General features: G+C 38.9%; 1 protein-coding gene across 1 annotated transcript in view; it reads left to right on the top strand.

Annotated features, from left to right (window-relative positions):
- Positions 1 to 20,871, top strand: part of LOC119410362 (CUB and sushi domain-containing protein 3) — a 416,314-nt gene that overhangs the window by 324,281 nt on the left and 71,162 nt on the right. The window contains exons 42-45 of the mRNA XM_037677273.1: positions 5,212 to 5,385; positions 6,434 to 6,607; positions 11,953 to 12,138; positions 16,335 to 16,508. Of these exons, the coding sequence (XP_037533201.1) occupies positions 5,212 to 5,385; positions 6,434 to 6,607; positions 11,953 to 12,138; positions 16,335 to 16,508 (708 nt within the window). The remainder of the gene's footprint in view (positions 1 to 5,211; positions 5,386 to 6,433; positions 6,608 to 11,952; positions 12,139 to 16,334; positions 16,509 to 20,871) is intronic.

Raw genomic sequence — 20,871 nt, 5'->3', positions numbered from 1 at the left:
TTAAAGCTACGAAAAAAAACGTTTTGTGTTAGCAGAATTTCATTGTAACTTTAAAACTGATCCAACATTAATAAAACTTACCTCAAGTTGCCTTTTTGTACATGCATGCATATATTTGTACAAATTGTACTTGAGAGGAGATTATTACAGCCTCATATAAAAACAATGATGATGATTATGTCGGTATCAGTATCGGTATCGGGTTGTATCCAGATTTAGGTATCGGGATCAGAGTCAGAGTCAGAGTTTCTTTATTGTCATTCGCACCTCATGTGGTACATGTGGTGGAGCGAAATTATGTACACGGGGTCCCAGTTACATCCAACAATAAAATGTATAAGAAAAACAGTAATAACATCTAAGATATGAACTAAGAAAAACATCAACTAAATATACACTAAGCACTCATAACATAAAAACATTGAACATCAGCACAAACATGAACATGAGTCTGTGAGCAGATGTGCACGCATGAACACATCAACATTGAAACAGATCAGCAGCAACATGAAACAGATCAGCAGCAACATGATATGGTTTTTCACAGTGATTATTCTAGTTAGAGATTCATGAGTCTAACAGCCTCAGGGTAGAAGCTGTTCCTCAGTCTAGTGGTTCTACACTTAATGCTCCTTAACCTCCTTCCTGAGGGGAGTGGGGCAAAAAGTGTGTGTGCTGGGTGGGTGGGGTCCTTCATGATGCAGGTGGCCCTCTTCCTGCATCTGGAGGTGTAGATGTCTGTGATGGTGGGGAGACTGATTCCAACAGATTTCTGTGCAGCCTTCACCACTCTCTGCAAAGCTTTTCTTTCTGCAGCTGTGCAGCCTCCATGCCACACGTTGATGTTGGAGCACAGGATGCTCTCCACTGCACACCTGTAGAAGGAGGTGAGGACTGAGCTTCCCAGACCAGCTCGCCTCAGCCGTCTGAGGAAGTAGAGTCTCTGATGAGCTTTCTTGATCAGGCTGGTGGTGTTGTTGCTCCAGCTGAGGTTGTTATTCATGTGTACACCCAAGTACTTGTAGCTGGAGACCACTTCCACCGCAGATCCTCTTATGTTCAGGGGGGTGTAGGTGTTTTTGTTCCTTCTGAAGTCCACAATCATCTCCTTTGTCTTCTTCACATTGATGTGAAGGTTATTCTCTCTGCACCAGCTCTCCAGGTGTTCCACCTCCTGCCTGTAGCTGGACTCATCATTGTTTGTGATGCATCCCACCACCGCTGTATCATCTGCAAACTTTACAATGTGACAGCCTGGATGGGTAGCTGCACAATCATATGTGAGCAGAGTAAAAAGGAGGGGGCTCAACACACATCCCTGAGGAGAGCCAGTGCTGAGGGTTATGGTGGAGGAGGAGAGGTTGTGGATCCTCACTAACTGTGGTCTGTTTGTTAAAAAGTCTAGTACCCAGTTGCAGATGGAGGGGCTTAGTCCTAGTGTGGATAGTTTGTCCATCAGGGTTTGGGGGATCATGGTGTTGAAGGCGGATGTGAAGTCCACAAAGAGCATACGGACGTAAGAGTTTTTCTGCTCCAGGTGGTTGAGCGCAGTGTGGACCACAGAGGAGATTGCATCCTCTGTTGATCGGTTCTCACGGTATGCATACTGATGAGGGTCCTCGTTGATGTTGATGGTTGTTTTGATGTGAGTCATGACCAGTTTTTCGAAGCATTTAGCGACTATCGGGGTGAGGGCCACTAGCCGATAGTCATTCAGACCAGTCACTGTAGAGCTTTTTGGGACTGGGAAGATCGGAAGTTAAAAAAAAAAAGTGGATTGTTGCATCCCTTTTATATATATATATATATATATATATGTGTATGTATGTATATGTACAAGCCAATTTTTGAAAATAACTTTTATTACATCTCGATGTGGCCACAAACCAAATTGTCAGTCAGTATTTCACATATTTTTCAAGTTATTCAGCTCACAAGAAGGACAGATGGACAGTATTTCCATTTCCCCCTCTTCGCTCCTTGACAGGAAACAACTAAACTCTGTAATCAAAGCAAACAGCTGTTCAGGCAGCAAATACTTACAAAAATTAATGGACAGATACAAATGAGAAGATTCAAGGCGGTAAACGAAGAACTGGTTCTGGTGTATAAACACAAAATGCTCCACTGAGCAGTGAAAGAGTGTAGAGCAACATGGACTAGGGCTAATGAGAGAAGTGGCTGCAGCTGCGACCAGTGAGACAGCCAACCAGTAGGCTTTGAGTGGCAGGTTGACTGGAAAACACTCAAGATCTTATTGAGAAACAGAAACTAAGTAATGAAGGGGATACACAAAGACACAGAGCAAACACACACACAAAAAACAGACAAAATAACCACAAATGGGAGATTAAAATAAAAATAAACTCCAAAAGACAGTAAAAAAATAAACCAAAAACACATATCCTGACACAATATTTATCTTCAATCAGGACTTGAATGGCCACACAGCTTGCCGATGTAATTTACTGTCAGTAAAACATCAAATGAGCTAAATCAGCTTTAAAGCATCGACTTGTTTGAATCTATTGAATGTTTTCAAAACTGCATGAGTGGAATTTTAGCTTATGTTTGGGTTTCTAAAGAGCTCAGCTTACCGCAGCTCATCACAGCTTTGTACAAAGGCAGAAAATGAGATGTATAATGAGACGAGTTGCATTCAGAGCCACACAGCAGCAGAATAGGAAGGTTTTCCTGTCAGTCTCGTTTGTCTGTGTGGTAATGTTTGATCAGGTCATCAAAAGAGAGCCACCCTTTGCTCTGTTACTAACATGACCGACTCAGTTACCATAGCTAGGAATCTCTTGGTATGTACACCTACTTCAGCCCTATCTTTATAGAATCAGGCAGCCCTCAACTGGAGTGTCATACTAAAAGACTTGACTGAGTTTTTGGGTGCAGGAGTGAATTAGGGAAATCAGACTCTCAGTCAGAGGCAATTTCCCAGCTTTTAAAAGGTATTGGAAATCTCTACAGGATCCTTTGTCTGTGAAATGCTTGTATTGTAGCTGGAAGTACCATGGTTATGTGCATGAGCCTATTGCGCGGATTTTGAAAAACACATCCACAGCTAGATAAAAACATTTAAAAATGTTTCACATATTCAGCTGAAACATGCTTTTTAAACACAATGCAGTTCATGAATAAACTAATTTTTACGTGCCTGCATTAAATTCTAGACTTTTTATGAGAACATGCCTCTTCATTTTACTTTCAAACATTGTCAAAATTGTATTTAAACATGACAGCGGCATCAAAATTGCATTTGTACCCTTCAGCTATTATCCATTAGTTTTATGGGAACCACTGGAGACCATTATTCTCACTGATGGAAAGTTGAACATTGTGCTGCATGATTGATTTACTGAGACTGGGTTTGGTTTTGTCAAGTGCATTGTATCTCATGTACTAAGCACTACACACTTTTGGCTTTTGTTTTCATTTTATATATTTTTAATATCACATTGTAAATTCTGTAACCTGCTGTCTTTTTTGACTTTCTGTCTGTGCATGTTATGAGCATCTTGAACTTGAAAAAAAATTTAGGTACAAACTTAAAATTCTGTGTGTGGCTGCATCTAGGTGTAAGAAAAGTTATTTTCAAAAATTGGGTTGACACGTCAAATTGCAAGATGGCTGCTGCCGCAAATGTCCATCCACCTAGTAAGCTGGATAACTATACATTAGTCAGGTACTGACTTACATTTTGGTGTGTTGCTACATCTACGCATAAGAAAAGTCACCATAGAAAACTGGATTGCAATACACACACATCTATATATAACACCTCTATAATTTGAGGAAACTATGCTTTCTGGTTTTTATATTGCTTAAAAGCATTGTTTCCTCAAATGACTGAGGTGGCACATGGAGTGGCTGAAGGTTAATCTATGGTAAGGTTTTTTTATTTATTTTATTTTACTTTTTTACTTTACTTTATTGTCATTGCTATAACAACAGTTCTGTATAGCAATAAAAATTTTGACGGAGTATCATACACCTACACAGTAATAAATTAGCACATAGTGGTGCGAAAGAACTTTGCAAGGTTCTGATGATCAGTGTAAACACATAATAATACAGGGCAGGATAGATGAAGGGAGAACTGTAGACAGTCAGATGTTGAATGGATAGTACTTAGTTGCTGCAGCAATGTAATATCCATTTCACAGTTATTGTCATGATGAGACGTAAGGATAATGGGTGGGGTCACACAGAGAGATACTGTTCATTTAACAGTCTCACAACCTGTGGGTACAGTCCATGAGCCATTCTGGTGGTCCTAGCACCTATAGACTGCTACCTTCTGCCTGAGGGTAACAGATGGAATCGGCCATGTGCAGGATGGTACCTGTCCTGCAGGATGTTGTTGACTCATCACAAACAGCGAGTTGTATAGATTGTTCTGATCTCTGGGAGGGTAATCCCAATGATCTTCCCAACTGTTTTAGCGCCCACTGGGAGCCTGCTGCTCTGCCTTAGTGCAGCTGGAGAACCACACTAGGAATCCATAGGTTAATACATGCATGCAAATGGACTGTACTTATAAAGCTCCTTTCTATTTTATCAAGACACACAAAGTGCTTGACACTACAAATCTGTGCCCTCATTTACTCATTCATACAGCACTCTACTATATCACTACAACGCTAATCTGAAACTGTGGAGACTAATCAGTGCTTTAGTTCACATTTGTCCACCAATGGGACACACATTGGAAGCAGTGAGGGGTTCAGTGTCTTGCCCAGGGACACTTCAACATGTGACTGCTGGTGGAATTGAACCCTCAACTCTCCCATTGGAGGACGACCGCTCTAACCATTCAGACACAGCTACCCCTATAGGGGCCAAGGCCACCACTGGTTACCCCATGGCTCCACCATTGCACCTGCTGGTGGATAAAATTGCTCCCTCCACTCGCCTGAATCTGTCACTCTGTGCTGCCTAGGACAAGTAAAATATAAAATATGCAATTAAAACTACCTCTGTTGTGCACAGTGTAACTCCGACCCATTTGAATATGTTGCACCAAAAACATTAGGATTTTCTTACTTTCTCTGTTCAATTCCAGTCCAGAAAAACATTAAAAACTAAAAACATTCACTTTTCAAATCCCACAGCGACGGAGGAAATCAGCGTATCGCTTGTTCATAGGAACCCTGAAGAAAGAACCATAAAGTTTGTTCATTGTCTTTTCTCACTTCTTTACAGCTGGTCACTGCGGCGTTCCAGAGCTAATTGTGAACGGGCAGGTAATCGGGGAAAACTTTGGCTACAGAGACACGGTGGTCTACCAATGCAACCCTGGGTTTAGACTCATTGGGTCCTCCGTACGGATCTGTCAGCAGGACCACACCTGGTCTGGATTCCTCCCAGTCTGCATCTGTAAGTACTTTACTGTCCCTTCTCAACCTCTCTCTGGTTCCAAACGACAGCAGAAATATTCTATATGACCCATTTACAACAAGCTGAATGCTTTTTTTTTTTTTTTAAGGCACACTTTATCTAAATGCAAAGAAGAATTATAGTGTAAACAACTATTCAGAACACTTTACAATGTGGACATCTTTAAAACTTGTTTTGGTGTGCCGTATGGATTTGAGATTAAAAAGTGATAAATATTGTTGCTGCCTGTTTCATGCATGCTCAGTAGCGTTGTGACCTGAAAATAACAACAATAGTTGTTTTTACTTGTTTTTTCTTCTATACCTGTCCTAATTTATCCTGATTCTGATTATCATTTGCTGAACTGGTTAAGAACTGAGAGGAAAATTGTAAATAATTTATGAAATAAAATATTAAATTGTTTTGGGATCATTTTTAGGCCAATGTGCTGTTAATGTGGGCGTTCTTGTCACCTACTGGTACGGGCATTTCTTTATTTATACTTTTGCTTGCCATCTGGACAAAGATTTTTGTAAACAAGCTGAAGAAAAATAATTCTGGAAGTAGTGCAAATATGGCCTTTGTGTTGTGCCAATGTTTGATTTACAGAAAAGGCAATGAGATTGTTTTTTTGTTTTTTTTTGTGGTCACTTGCGTATGTATTCAAAGTTCAAAAGGAAAGAAGAGGGAAGAAGCTTGTGAAAATCTTTATCTTTTAGTTTGCAAACTCTAAAATCACTAATTGATGCCTGACTTGTAGTTTTCCTCAACCTCCTGTTCACCTGTTAATGAGCTGAAATGTGCAATCTAGCCTTTACCGATCAGGCTCATGTCCTGAATTCTCCCTCTCTCATTACCTTCAGGGTTTAATTATATGTTAATGACTATGATAGTTGGCACTTTGTGTCACCTCAATCATTGTTGGCTTTTCTCTGTATGTTTCTCTCCCCTCCAACCTGTCTGTGCATCCCTCCTCTGCTGCCTTTCACGTCCTGACCTTTCTGCCTCCTCCTTCCCTCACGTACTTGCTTGATGTGCTTCGACTTAGCCGTCACATGTGGCCACCCTGGCAGCCCCATCTATGGCCGTACCACAGGCGATGGCTTCAACTACAATGATGTTGTGCGCTTCTCCTGCAACAAAGGCTACACCCTGGAGGGGCCCTCCACTGCTCAGTGCCAGGCCAACCGCCAATGGAGCCAGCAGCCTCCGACATGCAGAGGTACGGTTCCTGCCACTGAGCACCTGCAGAATGTATAAATAGCTGTCGTTCTGACAGCCTTTGGGCAGCGGAGGGACACAGACGCACCTTGATAGTTGACCTCAGTTACCTCGCCATATGTACTGCTGGGATCCCAGAGTCAAAACAAACAGATGTCAAAACATTAAAAAAAATAATAAATCCAGACCTTTGATGCATGAGATGCTTTACATTTTTAAGCATTTCATTGATCAGTCAACAGATTGCATTTCTAAAAAAGCATTGTGTCACTGTGACTTTTTTTTTTTTTAACCCCCATAACAAAGAGCACTTTTATCTCATTCTTCTTCCTCTGAAAAAGGCTTGCCAAAAGGAGAGCCGGTAGCTGCCAGATAGCAAAAATAGGATCCAGCCAAGGTGCTGGAACAGAACAAAAAAGGCTTTCCAGTTATCTGAAGCTAGGATGACTACAAGAATCCAACATCCAGCAGATGTGTCAGAATCACTCAGGAATCAGCCGCCAGCAACCGCCAGCTTGCTGAGGAATAAGCATACAAGAAAAAACTGATTTATTTGTGTATATGTACGACTAAATAAAGAAAACATGTGACAAAACAAGGTACATGCCCACACATTTAATGATAATGGTCTTTACCTGCTTTGATTTTTCTAGACAAAGCAACAGCATATGGAGCCTTCACTTCAGAAATAGAGAGAAGCAATAATGAATTTATAGTGGATGTAACGAGGGGGGATGTGCCGTTGAATACATTGTAGTAATTATGTTTGGGGGGGCTTTATTTTCATTTTTGTTGCAGTTTGTGCAGATTTAGCTCATTACTGCTGCATTTCAAATATCACATTTTTGTATAATCACTCAAGATTAAAACATAATTTCATACTGTTATACTCCAAAGCAAAGTAACATGATCCATGATGGTTTATTGTGTTTTAAAATGCTGTCTTTAAATGCAATAATACAAAGGAAACATTCAAATACAAACTGTTTTACTATGTTATCTGGTTGAAAACATATTGAAGACATACGTTAGATCATGAATTAGTTGTTATTATATAATAATCTGGAAATTACTTCAAATTAATATTGAGTGCTTGATTTCGATTGGTATACTGCCTCTGGGTCATGGGAAGCAGAGCTAGATTTGCAACACTTATTGTCCCCCATCGCAGAGCGAAGAGGTGGAATTGGAAATTCCCTCTGTCAATCTGTCTGTCCATCTCACTGTCCAGCTGTCCATGTTGTGCACAAGATAACTTGAGAAAAAAGTGAGGTCCTGACTTCCATTTTGACATGTGACTGCATCGAAGTCTAAGAAAAGTTCCTTTCAAAAATTGGGTTGCTACATCAAAATTAAAGAGGACTGACTGCCATATATATTAATGTAAACTGACCACCCTGATCATTGGAGGAAACTATCCTGTTTAGTTTTTACACTGCTTCAAAGTATATTTCCTCAAATGATTGGGGTGGATAAAAATTTAGCTATGTTGGCCCAGGCCACCTTTGGCCACCGTCTGGCTCCACCGTTACACATGGTGGTGAATAAAAGTGTTCCCTTCATTTGCCTGAATCCGTCACTCTGCACTTCGTAAGATAAGTAATAACAAAAAAAACACTCTGTTCTACTCCACCATGTAACTCCTCCCCACTGGAATATCCTGCACCAAAACTATTAAGGATTATCTGTATTCCATGTTCAGTTCCTGTCCAGAAAAACACTAAAAACTACAAAGATTCACTATTCAAGACATCTAATCCCTAATTGCTCCCCGGGCGCTTACATAGCTACCGACTGCTCCACCTGGGTGTATCTCAGGTGTGCCGGGTTAAATGCACAGAACTAATTTTGTCTTTGTATGGGAACATACAAGGATGACAATGGTGTACTGCTTGCTTTGATTGGTATGTTGCCTCTGGATCATGTGAAGCAGAGCTTGCTTGTCACACTTTATATTTAAAAATATGTCTCCTCATGAAATAAATATAGTTGTCATCTACAGTTTATATTGGGGTCTACAGTTTTTATTGCAGAGACAGACCCGTTGAAGGCTCAAAGGAGCGGGATCACATGAAACTGTCATGACTCTTTGTCAAAACATGTTGTTCCTGCAAACATTTTCTCACATTAAGCCTCGATTTGTCATGCATTTGCAGTATTGATTTAATTTGTTGTCACTTTGAATCTAATTTCACCCTCATCTGATTTCATCTGAACCACCTTGTCAGTGGTGGGCTTTTAAAGACTTCAGCTGCTTCTAAAATAGATGTTTCTCTGACAACGGATGCGCCTTTGGTTTTCAGACGGCAGCATGAAGTGCTGCTATTATTGATGGAGCTTAATATAGCTCGGGCTCACTTCCTGTTTGTAGAATACAAACAAAACGCCACTGTTTAGGTCATGTCAGCAGTTCTATTATTGTCTCACTGGTGAACATGCTGACAGATAACATTTATGTAAATGAGGCTCCAAGCAAAGAGAGAGAACAGCTTCCAGGAAGCATCCCCTGCGATGTGATCGCATGGAGGGAATTGGGCAGATTACCACATAACTAATGTGTGTGTGTGTGTGTGTGTGTGTGGGGGGGGGGGGGGGTTTGTTATATTTCCTCAGTCTCATGTTAAAGTGAAATAATTCCTGACAGGTTACCTATACAAACATGCTTTATACAACAACAAGACAGAGTTGATGTAATGCAGGTATATACTGTACTAAGAAACTCATGAATAATTAAAGTAATCTGTCAAAAAAAATTCTAATGAAATATATGGAGTGTCCTAGTTCACCTGAAATTGCGTGATCCTTTTCCTCACATTATATCAACATATACTTTATTTGATTTAAAGTAATTCCTGCCTTACAGGAAGTACCACACGGACAGAGGTGATACATTTTTATAAGTCGAGCTTGGAAATATAACAAATTAGTGAATATTCCTTTTGACTCACTCTCACTGTCCTGCGCATATGCAAATCATTTTCACTTTTCTGAAAAACTGCAACAAACAGAAGTTTTGGGGAAAATAAACAGGAACATGTTCTACTTTTTAAAAACAGCAGAACATATGAATCCTGGAGTCTATGATCAGCCTCACTCTGAGCAAAGGGAGAGCTAAGAAAAGGGCAAGGGGGCTTTTATTTTTAATCATGACACTGCAGTTTGGCTAAACCTTCTTTGTTTAAAAAAATAAATATAAATATATTTCATCTACTACTAATACTACTAGCAGTATTTTCCTGCTTTTATATATGCCCATCTAAAAGCACATCATTTATTGTATAGTCTGTCTGTATCTACGTACTTGTCCAGACAAAAACTTCCATTTCACACAAGATAACTTCACAAAACTTCATACACACGTATCGTTACTAGACAGAGTGTCACATACACTTTTCATCACTCCAGCTGCAAGACTGACAGAGCTTGTATTGTGATTAAAACCAGGGACCTTCAGGAGACCACATTTGTACTCTGACACCCGTCCATCTTCCCCTGTCTCTTATCTTTGGGTCATTTTTCTTTTTCCTTCATTTTCTAAAACATTTATTCCAACTTCCTACACCTCAGGATGTCTGTCCTCCCATTTTTTCAGGACCCTCTGGCCCTTACACTCAAAGGTAAAAAAAAATTAAAAAAAACAGTGTAAAGCTTCTACACTCTGAAGTGTATAATCACAACTTCCTACCAAGGGGAGGCTGTACGTACCTCCCCTGCTCTCGAGACCTAAAGTCCGTACACTCAGGAGTCTATCTATAAGAGCTCCTTACTTCAAAAAGGGATCTGACCACCTCTGACAAGTCCTTTGGACCTGGTCTAGTCTTACAAACTTGCTGAAGTCCCCTTTTATGATTGGAATAGATGTACAATCTTTATATAAATAACTTCCTCACAGTTATGCCAGTATGAGTAATTTAGATGATAATTATCAATTCTGTGCAGACAGGTCCCAGGACACGTGCAGTCAGCCTGAACGACCCCAAACACGTCGGCCCTCACTCACTCTGCTGATGCTGGACCTGTGCTGACAAACTGGCAGAGGTCCTTGGTTCGTGACACCAAAACTGTTTTGAGGATTTTTCTGCTCTATATTGCTTCAGCACAGAAACTGGTGAAATTAAAGATGTCTTCAAAAATGGTCTTTGAATTTGTTTATTGCAATAAACAAGGCACAGGTCTCACAGAGTGTCTCAGCAGTCAGCAGGAGAGCGCGTGGATCAGTCTCGCTGCCGAGATATTTATAAACTTGCAGGGGAGCTAATCAGCAACATCTCGGTTCGGTTGGACTGAACCAAGATTGGGGTGTGTGGCGCCACTGATCCAAGGTCTCAGAGAAAAGCTCCCAACACAAACCTTACGCCAACAGAACTTGCTTTGACTATGGCTACAGCTGTGATAACAAATTTCAGTCTCAGTAGAAATTTACTGCTTTACAAGGACACTTCAAACATTAGAAGAAATTAAAGAATATATGCCTATAAGGGTCCCATCACAGTCAAGGACACAAATCAAGGTCAAAGGTTATACAAGGTCTTTGTTTGTTCAAGCCATGACGTTGTTCATGACGTTGTTGAAGCACTGGATGCTAAGGATTATTGTGCTGCACTTTTCTTAGACCTGTCTAAAGCTTTTGACGCTGTGGATCATAACATCTTGTGTCATAAACTCTCAGAAATTGGTTTCTCAGAACACACCATTGGTTGGTTCTCTAACTATTTCTCAGACCGGAGGCAATGTGTTCAACATAATGATACTTTCTCCAGTTATTTAACAGTCAACAATGGTGTACCACAAGGCTCAGTCTTAGGACGCACCCTCTTTACAATCTACATAGGTAATGTGGGTAAAAACATCCCTGATGCATCCATACATGTCTATGCTGATGACACAGTTGTTTAGTGTCGAGCTAAAACAGTTGATAAGGCTTTCCAGCTTTTGCAATCTGCATTCAACATCATCCAGTCTGATTTGTTCCTCCTCAAACTTGTCCTAAATGCTGACAAAACCAAAGGGATGCTTTTTTTCAAACAGGAAGTCGGTCCCAGCAGTTCTTCCTCCGATTTTATCCTCAAATGGTGTCCCGATTGAGTTTGTTGATTCCTATAAATATTTGGGTATCTTGGTCGACTCACATCTCTCTTTTAAGCTCCATGTGGAAAACCTAGTAAAGAAACTGAAAGTTAAACTGGGTTTCTTTTTCAGAAACAGATCCTATAAATAAAGGTTGAATGAAAAGAAAAAAAGCCATTCCTATAGATTACTGTATAATGGTTTGTCAATGGTCATATGTGTGCTTGTTTTTAGGCTTAACAAGTGATTCTTTTTTCTTCATTTCTTTATTTCCTATAGTGGTTAACTGCACAGATCCAGGTATTCCTGCCAACTCCATCCGGGAGAGTAAGATTGAACATGGGAACTTCACATTCGGCAGCGTGGTGTTCTATGACTGTAACCCCGGACATTATCTGTTCGGCTCATCGGTGCTGAGCTGCCAACCAATGGGCCACTGGGACAAACCTCTTCCAGAGTGCATCGGTACGGGGAAAACTTCTAATCTCACCCTGCTAATACTCTCACAGTACATTTTGTTTTGTCTGATTAAATGATATTTTACACTGGTTCATTAGTCTCTTGCATTAGCAAGAGATGCATAAGGAAAAACATCTTTCACAATGTATTGTGGCAAACTTTTTGTGTTTCATAATTTAATGGTTTAAATTTCTAAATATTGTGGCTGTATCTACAATATGTGAACTCTCAGAGGCTTGTGCCCATGTTTTAGTTTCAGCTGCACCAGTATCTCAGGATCAAGCTAATGTCCCTTCAGCACTAAGCACTTAGATTATAACAACTGCCATGTTGTGTGAACTGCAGGCTCCCATACACCTGCTTCATTGTAGATTCTGCTTATGTATGAGTCTGCCAACAATAATGACCTATTTCTGCTGAAATCATCTAACGCAAACCTCAACACAGGCTCAGAAAGAAGTTAATTTCATGGTAGAGAAATGATGCGCGTCATTTATTTTATCAAATGAGATAATAATTAAAGAGATACACAGGAGTGTCTGTCTCACATGTTTATAAACTGCTTCAGGCATCAGTGACAGCTTGGTAGTATCGAGCATTTTCAAAATTAAAATGACTTTTAGTAATAAACTTATGTGAGAAAATAACAATATAGACAAAAATGCAAATAAACATATGCAGTCAAACAATATAAAGTTTCAGTAAAGTAGTTGGAGTTAAGCAGTAAGTTGTTCAATTTGAAAAATGACAATAAAACACGAGTGTTGAAACTGCTTGTTTTACATTGAATGTTGGCACCTTTATAGTGATAATAATCATAAATCTGATCAGAAATACCAAAGCTAATGTTCAACCATTACAGTAATATTTATAAGTCGTAAAATTTAGGTAGTGTTTGAGAATTTACACAAAATGCCCATGAATTAATAAAATATTTATCACATCAACCTCATAGAATCAACCTTGTTGTTATTGTAAAGAGCAAAATAACAAATACTTCACTATTACTTTTTTAATTTGTTTTAGTAGAGAAGCCATACATACAAGAACTAGAGAAAAAAAATGCAGTGTGAATGCTTATTGCAGAAGAACTTGCTGAAAAACAGCTGAAATTAGCTTAAAAAAATGCTGAAATGTAGCTGAAATGTAAGAACAATCCTAAGTTAGTAGAAGACAGCAGAAAGATCACACGTTTGCTGAATTAGGTTTAAATAAGAAGAAATTAGCATAAAAATAAGGAAATTTGATTAAAAAAAACTGAAATAAACTGAAAAGTAGTTGAAAAGGCATAAAGAAGCTTAAACTATGAAAAGGAAGCAAAAAGAGCTGAAATGAACCCCAAAAATGTGGAATTAACCATTAAAGATCAAATTAGCATAAAAACTGCTTAATAGTAGCTGAAATTGCAGAAAAAGCTGAAAGTAGCAGAAATAAATTGAAAGGAGTGGAAATTAGCAGAAAAAGGTTAGTTAGGCTGAAAGTAGCAGAAACTACTTTGTACCATGAAAAACTTGAATTTATCTGAAAACAGCTTATATTAGCTATAAATGATAAAAAAAATTAAAATAAAAAAAACACTAGCTGAAAACATAGAAGAAACTTAAATTAGGTTAAGAAAGCAGAAAAAACATGTTTGCCCAATTAGACTGAAAGAAACCGAAATGAGCACAAAAAAGTGGAAATATCTGAACAAAGCAGAAATTTGCGAGGAAAAAAAAAAACCCTGAAAACTAGCTACATAAAATCATAAAGAAGTTTAAATTACCAGAAAGAAGTGGTGAGAGCACATTTTTGATGAAATAGGCTGAAAAAGTTGAAATGAGTGCAAAAAGTGTGGAATTATCAGTAAAAAGCTAAAATTTGTAAAGAAAAAAAAGGACAAAATGAATAAAAATTTAAAAAACAGCTAAATAGTAGCTGAAATTGTATAAAAGTCTGAAACGCATAAATAAGCTGAAACGAGCATAACAAGCTGAAATTAGCAGAAATAAGTTTTAAAAAGCTCAAAAATGTTCTAGTTAACAGAGTTGCAAATAATATGTTGTACTTTGTACAGTTTTAGGCCTGAAAAGATTTGAGACATTTTATAAAGGTGCACTTTAAATGTCACACAGTGACTTTTACTCAGGCAACATTTTTTACATTTTGTGTTTCAGTGTATTCACTTTGATAAAGACAAATGATATTACAATAAAGCAGCTTTGATGTTTCATCACAAAACATGACATGGGAGTTGTCTTAACACACACTACACTTTATTTAATTTGAAAGGATTAAAAAAAGATAAGCAGACTTGTAGTTGTTAGATTTTTTTAAAGAAGTTGTGAGTTTTTTAACTTAGTTTTGTTGCTGAAGAATAAGTAGAACTCACATACAAAAAGCTCAACAGAACAAGGAGCACACATAACGAGAATAATTAACTCTCACTTTACAACCACGGCTTTAGGAGGAATTGATAAAATTCCTAAAGAGCCTCAAAACAGAGAAGAGTCTGAGGTGATCCAAAAATACTGAAATAAATCAATTAAACATGAACAGTGGGTTTAAATGAAGTTTTAAGATGTATTGGAATAGCAATAAACTTCTTTCTGTAAAAATACCTGCAGATGTATTACAGGACCAAACACTTCTCATGCAGTAATAGGTCAACATTTGTTCGGAGTATGACCATAAATGAATGATTCAAGGCAACCAGGGAGGTTTTCAGGGTGAACATGATAAAGACCCACCAGTCTGCATCAGTGACTGGTCTCAGTCTGGCCTAGCTGGGATACAAATGTTGAAGAATAGACTTTCAGAACAAACACTAAAAGGATCACCAACCAAACAGCTGAAGTTTTTATCTGCTCATCTGTTTGCCTCAGAGTGTTATAGTTCTTAAATGTGTCTGGTTACACTTGTTCTTGTCCAGTTAGTATTTTTTACTTGTAAAAGGGACAGTGCATGTTACTCAACATGGGTTTACCCTGAAAATATACCTGAATGAGCCTCGCGGGCTCATTTTCACCTGTAGTTTCAGGGAGGCTGATGTTTTTTTTTTCCTTCTTTCGGCTGCTCCCTGCGTTAGGGGTCGCACGAAGACTTGTCAGTTATTTTTACGCCGGATGTCCTTCCTGACACAACCACAGACACCGAGCTACCACAGCCCTCTGTGTGGAGCAGAGAGCTGCTATCTAGGACGCCTGGAGGAGCAGATGGTGGGGGTTAAGGGCCTTGCTCAAGGGCCCAGAGTGGGACGAATGAGGGTGGGGGGCAGGTGTGGGTGCTTCACCTACTCCACCCACATTTTTGATGTTGTTGGTACCGGGGCTTGAACCAGCAATCTTCCGATCACAGGCCCACCTTCTCTAACCTCTGCGCCACCACTCCCCAACAACACGGTTGATGGTAAAACACATAAAAACAAATAGGATCAAGTATAATGCATAAGAAAAAAAAACTATCACACATGCACTAGCTAAATTCGAAAAGTGCATATAAAATAAAACTACAATAAAATAGATTAATAAAAATGTACATACACATTAACCACGATTAGAGGTTTAGCACCATATTCCTTCAAATAATGTTTCAGATGACCCTTAGAAATGCAATAAGCATAAGATTTAAAGCTAATAGTAAACTGTTCTAATATTCACAGTATTTAACAAACAACAGTTTATCTATACATGTAAATGAATGTTAAAAATAGGATGATCATTTTATTAAAGTACTTTTTCTCCAACTTATTATCTTGATATTAATGTAATCCAACTCGAATCAAAGCTTCAACTTGACAATTTAATAACATGAACAGCCTCAGGAATAAATCGCTTTAATTCCCAGAGAACTCAACGGTTTGGACTACAAATCTAATCGTCTCGTATGAAAATGTGCTCAAATTGCTCTTTCGATTTAAAATCTCTTGATGTAATTCAAAGTTCACAGGAGTTTATTGGACATGAACAATTTGACAGAACATCATTAAACCTACCCTGCATGGTACGTACTTTAATAAAAAGAAATAAATTTGTAAGAATAAGAAGAGAAACACGAAGTTTATTCAATGTTTCTATTTAGTGTTAAAGGCTTTTTTAAAACTGAGCGTGCATTTCTAATTGAAACTATAAATGTGATGTCACAGAGGCAGTCTGGTCTGTTGGAGCTCGTAGAAACAAAAGATTAATTCGTTCACGAGAAACTCTTTTTGCTCTTTCACCCAGAGGTGGACTGCGGCCACCCAGGCACCCCGCCTCACACGCTAATGACTGGAGACAAGTTTACATTTGGATCCACCACGCGTTACTCCTGTCTCGGAGACCATCAACTTATCGGAGAATCATCACTCACCTGTCAGCTGAATGGTCACTGGAGCAGTCCGCTGCCTCACTGCTCAGGTACACACACACACACACACACACACACTTATATATTCTCTGTGTTGTTGCTGCACACACAATGTCAATTTATTTATTTGGCACGTACAAACACCAAAAGATGACCAAAGTGCTTTACAATTTAGTAAAATTAAAATGAAAACAAAAAGAACAAAAAACAAATACATCTTGTGCCACTCTGGAAAAACTAAAAAGTTAACAATGAAATACAACAACAACAACAATAAAAATCAGGTATAACTGGTTCTCAAACTTGTACGGATCAAACACCAAGGAAGAAAAAACGAGTTTTGAGCGAAGATTTAAACCTCTCCACAGACGCACAAGCTATAAACATTTTTATATCCTTCATTTCACCAGGAGAAACTTATTAACAAAATCCTGAAAAAGAAGAAAGAAATACATTTTCAAAAAAACATAATTTAACAACAATAAATGCAACAGTATAAAAATAATAAAGCATCCACCCACCGTTCTAGTTCCAAATGCTCTCGTCGAATACGATGCTCGTGTGTTTTTACACATTCAGGCCATGCACGTGTTCATTAAAGCTTAAACTAACAAACCAATCGAGGAAACACCAGAGCACACGGCCGATGACTACTGAAGACTGAGGACGTCACGCCAGGGATTGGTACAGGCAGGAGTGTGGCCCTCAGTGCGCTCTTCCTCTCTTTCCTCTTCTAAAACAAACAATGGATCTCCCACTTCCTCATCAAAGTCCTCCCTCTGTCTCGGACTCTGTTTTTCTTTGTCGGCTCTGCCTCTTCTGTCTGAGACGGTTCTGACTCGTCCATGTCTGGGTCCACGGCTCCATCCCCCTCCTCAAACAGAAGCTGCAGCTTCAGAACAGAAGCTTCAAATTCTCTTTCAAAAACCACCTCATTGTTTTGACTCCAACACTGAAACTGACTAAACAATACACTAAACACTCTACATCACACCCTAACTATAAAATCCAAACAGGCTAAATATAACAAATCTCATCACTCACTCCCACTCTCACTGTTTGTCTATCGCCACCAAACATCCTTAAACTTCTGCATCTTCCTCTTCGTCCTGTACATTTTTTGGAGTTCTTGACAAATAACTTCAGGCCTCAGTCAGAAGCTATGTTTACATGTGCAAACTTCTTTGAGCGGATTGAAATGTTTTCGGATTAAATCATTCAAATGTATCGTTTACATGGGCACAATCCGTTCATGACGAGCGTTTACATGCAGCGGGCTTTGGTTCTGAACAGAAGTACTGACATGCGCAGAGTGGTAAACTCTCATATATACAGGTATATATATGTGTAAAGTCATTGTAAATACTTCCCACACTCTTGCAATATTCTAAACAAAGTTTCTAAACTCTAAATGCTATAAAAGAGCACAGAATGTCATGATTTCAGCTCTCTACCTCCGGCTGCACTCTCGGTCACGCCCATAACTTCTGATCTGCTCAAGATAATTTAATAAAACTTGATTCACATATGCATCAGTGTCGAATATACGTTTCATCACCCCAGCTCCAAGGTCAAGGTCACAAATCAAGGTCAAAGTTTAGACAAGGTCTTTGCTTGTACGGGTCATTGCTATAGACCGCTGTATAATAGTTTGTTGCAAAAACAAGTCTATTCAAACAATCACCAAATGACACCTCAGTCAGTCATGACACAGCATTATTGCACATCAACTATAGTCTAGTTGCAAGGACACAGTTCATGTGGTGGCAGGTTGTTTTCAAAAATCTCCAAATCTCTGCGAGTTAAAGCAGAATGCTCTGCAGAGGCTGGTGGAGCTCAGTGAGATGAATATTAAACACACATCTGCACCACCAGGCTGGTGTTGTACCTGAGTGCCTTGGCATTAAAAATAAATTACCAGCGCTATCAGCTAACTGAGCCCATTCACTACCATCAAATATGGCCACCAGTGGCGCTTTTGAAGATTTCTTTCTTTATAAATATCTTCTTGGTCTCAAAGTGGTTGACCTTTATTATTCACAGGTTCACTGTCTATTCAAAAACAGTTTTAACATTTTCGAGCAGGCACTCCCGTGGTTTATCTAATACATCTGTGGTTGGAAGATAATTCTCTGAAAAAAATAAAAAGGACCTCCGATAGTGAGCCAGTGCCAAACAATGAAAGCAAACTTACTATTCCTTTTTTTCATTTAGTCATAAGCAGTATTAAAACATATTAAAACAATTATTACATATAGCATTAAAACTATTGTTTTTCTGCTATAACAGTTGAATATAAAAGATAACGTTTAACAAATGAAAGACAAAAAATTATTCTGACTACACTTCCTAAGTGTTTGGCTGAACACATAAAGTTCACTTTTTTTCCTCCAGATGTTTTCTGAAAGTACAAAAGACCTCACAGTGTGAAGAACTGCAAACGTTTAAGCAGTCCTGACCATTCAGGTGTTTTTCACTGAATGTTCACTTGATTTGTTAAAGTAACGTTCATGAGCTGACTTGTTTGACAGCTTTTTTTCTTCTTGCAAGCGAGTGAGCCCGTGCTCTCAAATCACCTTTGATATTTTGCACTCTCTGACGGTGTGAACGTAATTAGGTGGAGGAAAGATTTTTAAGACTTTAAAGAAATGCACGAGTGTACTGGCCAAAGACTCGATGATGTCAAAGGTTCATCCACGTGGTTCTGTTCCACAAAGGAGTTAAAGTGATACAAGTTCCTTAGAACAGTGGTCCCCAACATTATTTGTGCCATGGATCTGTTTAATGTCAAACAATATTTTCACAGACTGGGACGGGGGGTGCATTGCAGGTGGTGTTTGGGGTTCCTCCCCCAGAGAATTTTGAATAAAGTAGATGCCATTTCCTGCGATCTGGTGTATTTTATAAAGGTTTATTACAGTAGATTAACATGAAACAAGAGATGTAAACTCATTGTTGAAATGACTGCAAAGCTGCAGCTCTGCAGGTAAGGGGCGTTCACTTCAGGACAAATTGAGGCCGCTGATTGGTCAATTGCTGATATGCTGGATTGATTGACAGGTGGGTCAAGAATCTGACTACTGTACTGCAAAAAGAAAAAGATTTTAATGGCCCATTTTAACATTGTCATAATTTATTCCATATTTATTCAATATTTGTTCAATAATTTGGTGAATCTAAGTTTTGAGAACTGTTTCATTACACAGTCTTATGATGGTTTTTTTATTTTTCAAGGGTGCTGAGTTAAAATTTAAGGGCACTTGAGCACCCCCTAAAAGAGGCTAAAATTACCACTGAAGCCAGCTCATATTTTTAATTTAATTTTAAATGCTTTATGTGTGATTTATAAGTGTATTAAGTGCAGGATTATTTCTCATCTTGTTTAGTTAGTATATCCCACACACCGAGGTGCGCCTCATCACCCTCCTCCCTGCTCCGCAGTGATTCACACATGATTGTTCACAAAAGCACAGGAACTTATGCTTAGTGCAAACTTTAATTATATTTTTGTGTTTTTTCATAAAATTGCCCATGACTTCTAACTTTTAGGGATGGAGTTTTTTTTTTTAGAGCAGAACTGGAAATGCAAAGGAATATCTGGGATGTGAAGGAAGCTTTGTTTAAAATTATAGTTTTATTTAGATATAGTTTTACAGTCACTCTTTGTTAGGCGGGTTGAAAAATATGCAGTGTAATCCTTCAAATGCACGGATACGACCGCGCACCTCCTCCTGTCCTGTCTGCTCCAGAGACCACGCAGCTGAATTATGCCACCTGCACGGGCAATGTAGAACCGATCTGCGCATGTGTCTAACAGAAACTGAAACTTACCACTTGTGTATGTTGACCTGCATCAAGAGTGAGACATTGACAGATGCGGTGGAGAGAATCCAGTGATTTTGCGTCCCAGTACCAATTGACTCACGAACAAGTACTGGTCCCCGGAACTGTGGTTGAGGACCTAAGTATTCCCAACCAGTGTTCTTCTCTGTTCCATTAGTGCCAAGTGTTCCAATAGTGGAGCCAATCAGCGTTGCGGACTCCCATCTCTGGCTCCGTCCAATTAGAAGCCTCACTTGTTCCATTTCCCGGAAACAGCGTCATTGGACTTTTATGGCATACATTTTATGTATTTATTTTTATTTGTTTTCTCCCTTGCATGTTCCAGCTTTAATCTGGTAATCCTGGTGTATACTGAAATGCTGGGTGGAACCTTAATGTATTAATGTGATGTATTTTGTGCTACCAAAAAGTAAAAATGAGGAATGCTTCACGATCATGCGTGTCATCCTTGAGCAGTGTTGCCAGATAGAGTCGAAGTTTTCCAGCCCAGTATTCTGTTAAAAACCGCCCCATCACACAAAAATCTGCCCAATCCAAAAAATAAAATAAATTTTAAAAAAATTAAAAAAT

Source organism: Nematolebias whitei, chromosome 5 (genome assembly GCF_014905685.2).
Source record: "Nematolebias whitei isolate Nwh7 chromosome 5, NemWhi1, whole genome shotgun sequence".
Lineage (NCBI taxonomy): Eukaryota > Metazoa > Chordata > Actinopteri > Cyprinodontiformes > Rivulidae > Nematolebias > Nematolebias whitei.
This window is presented reverse-complemented; position numbering and strand designations above follow the sequence as displayed.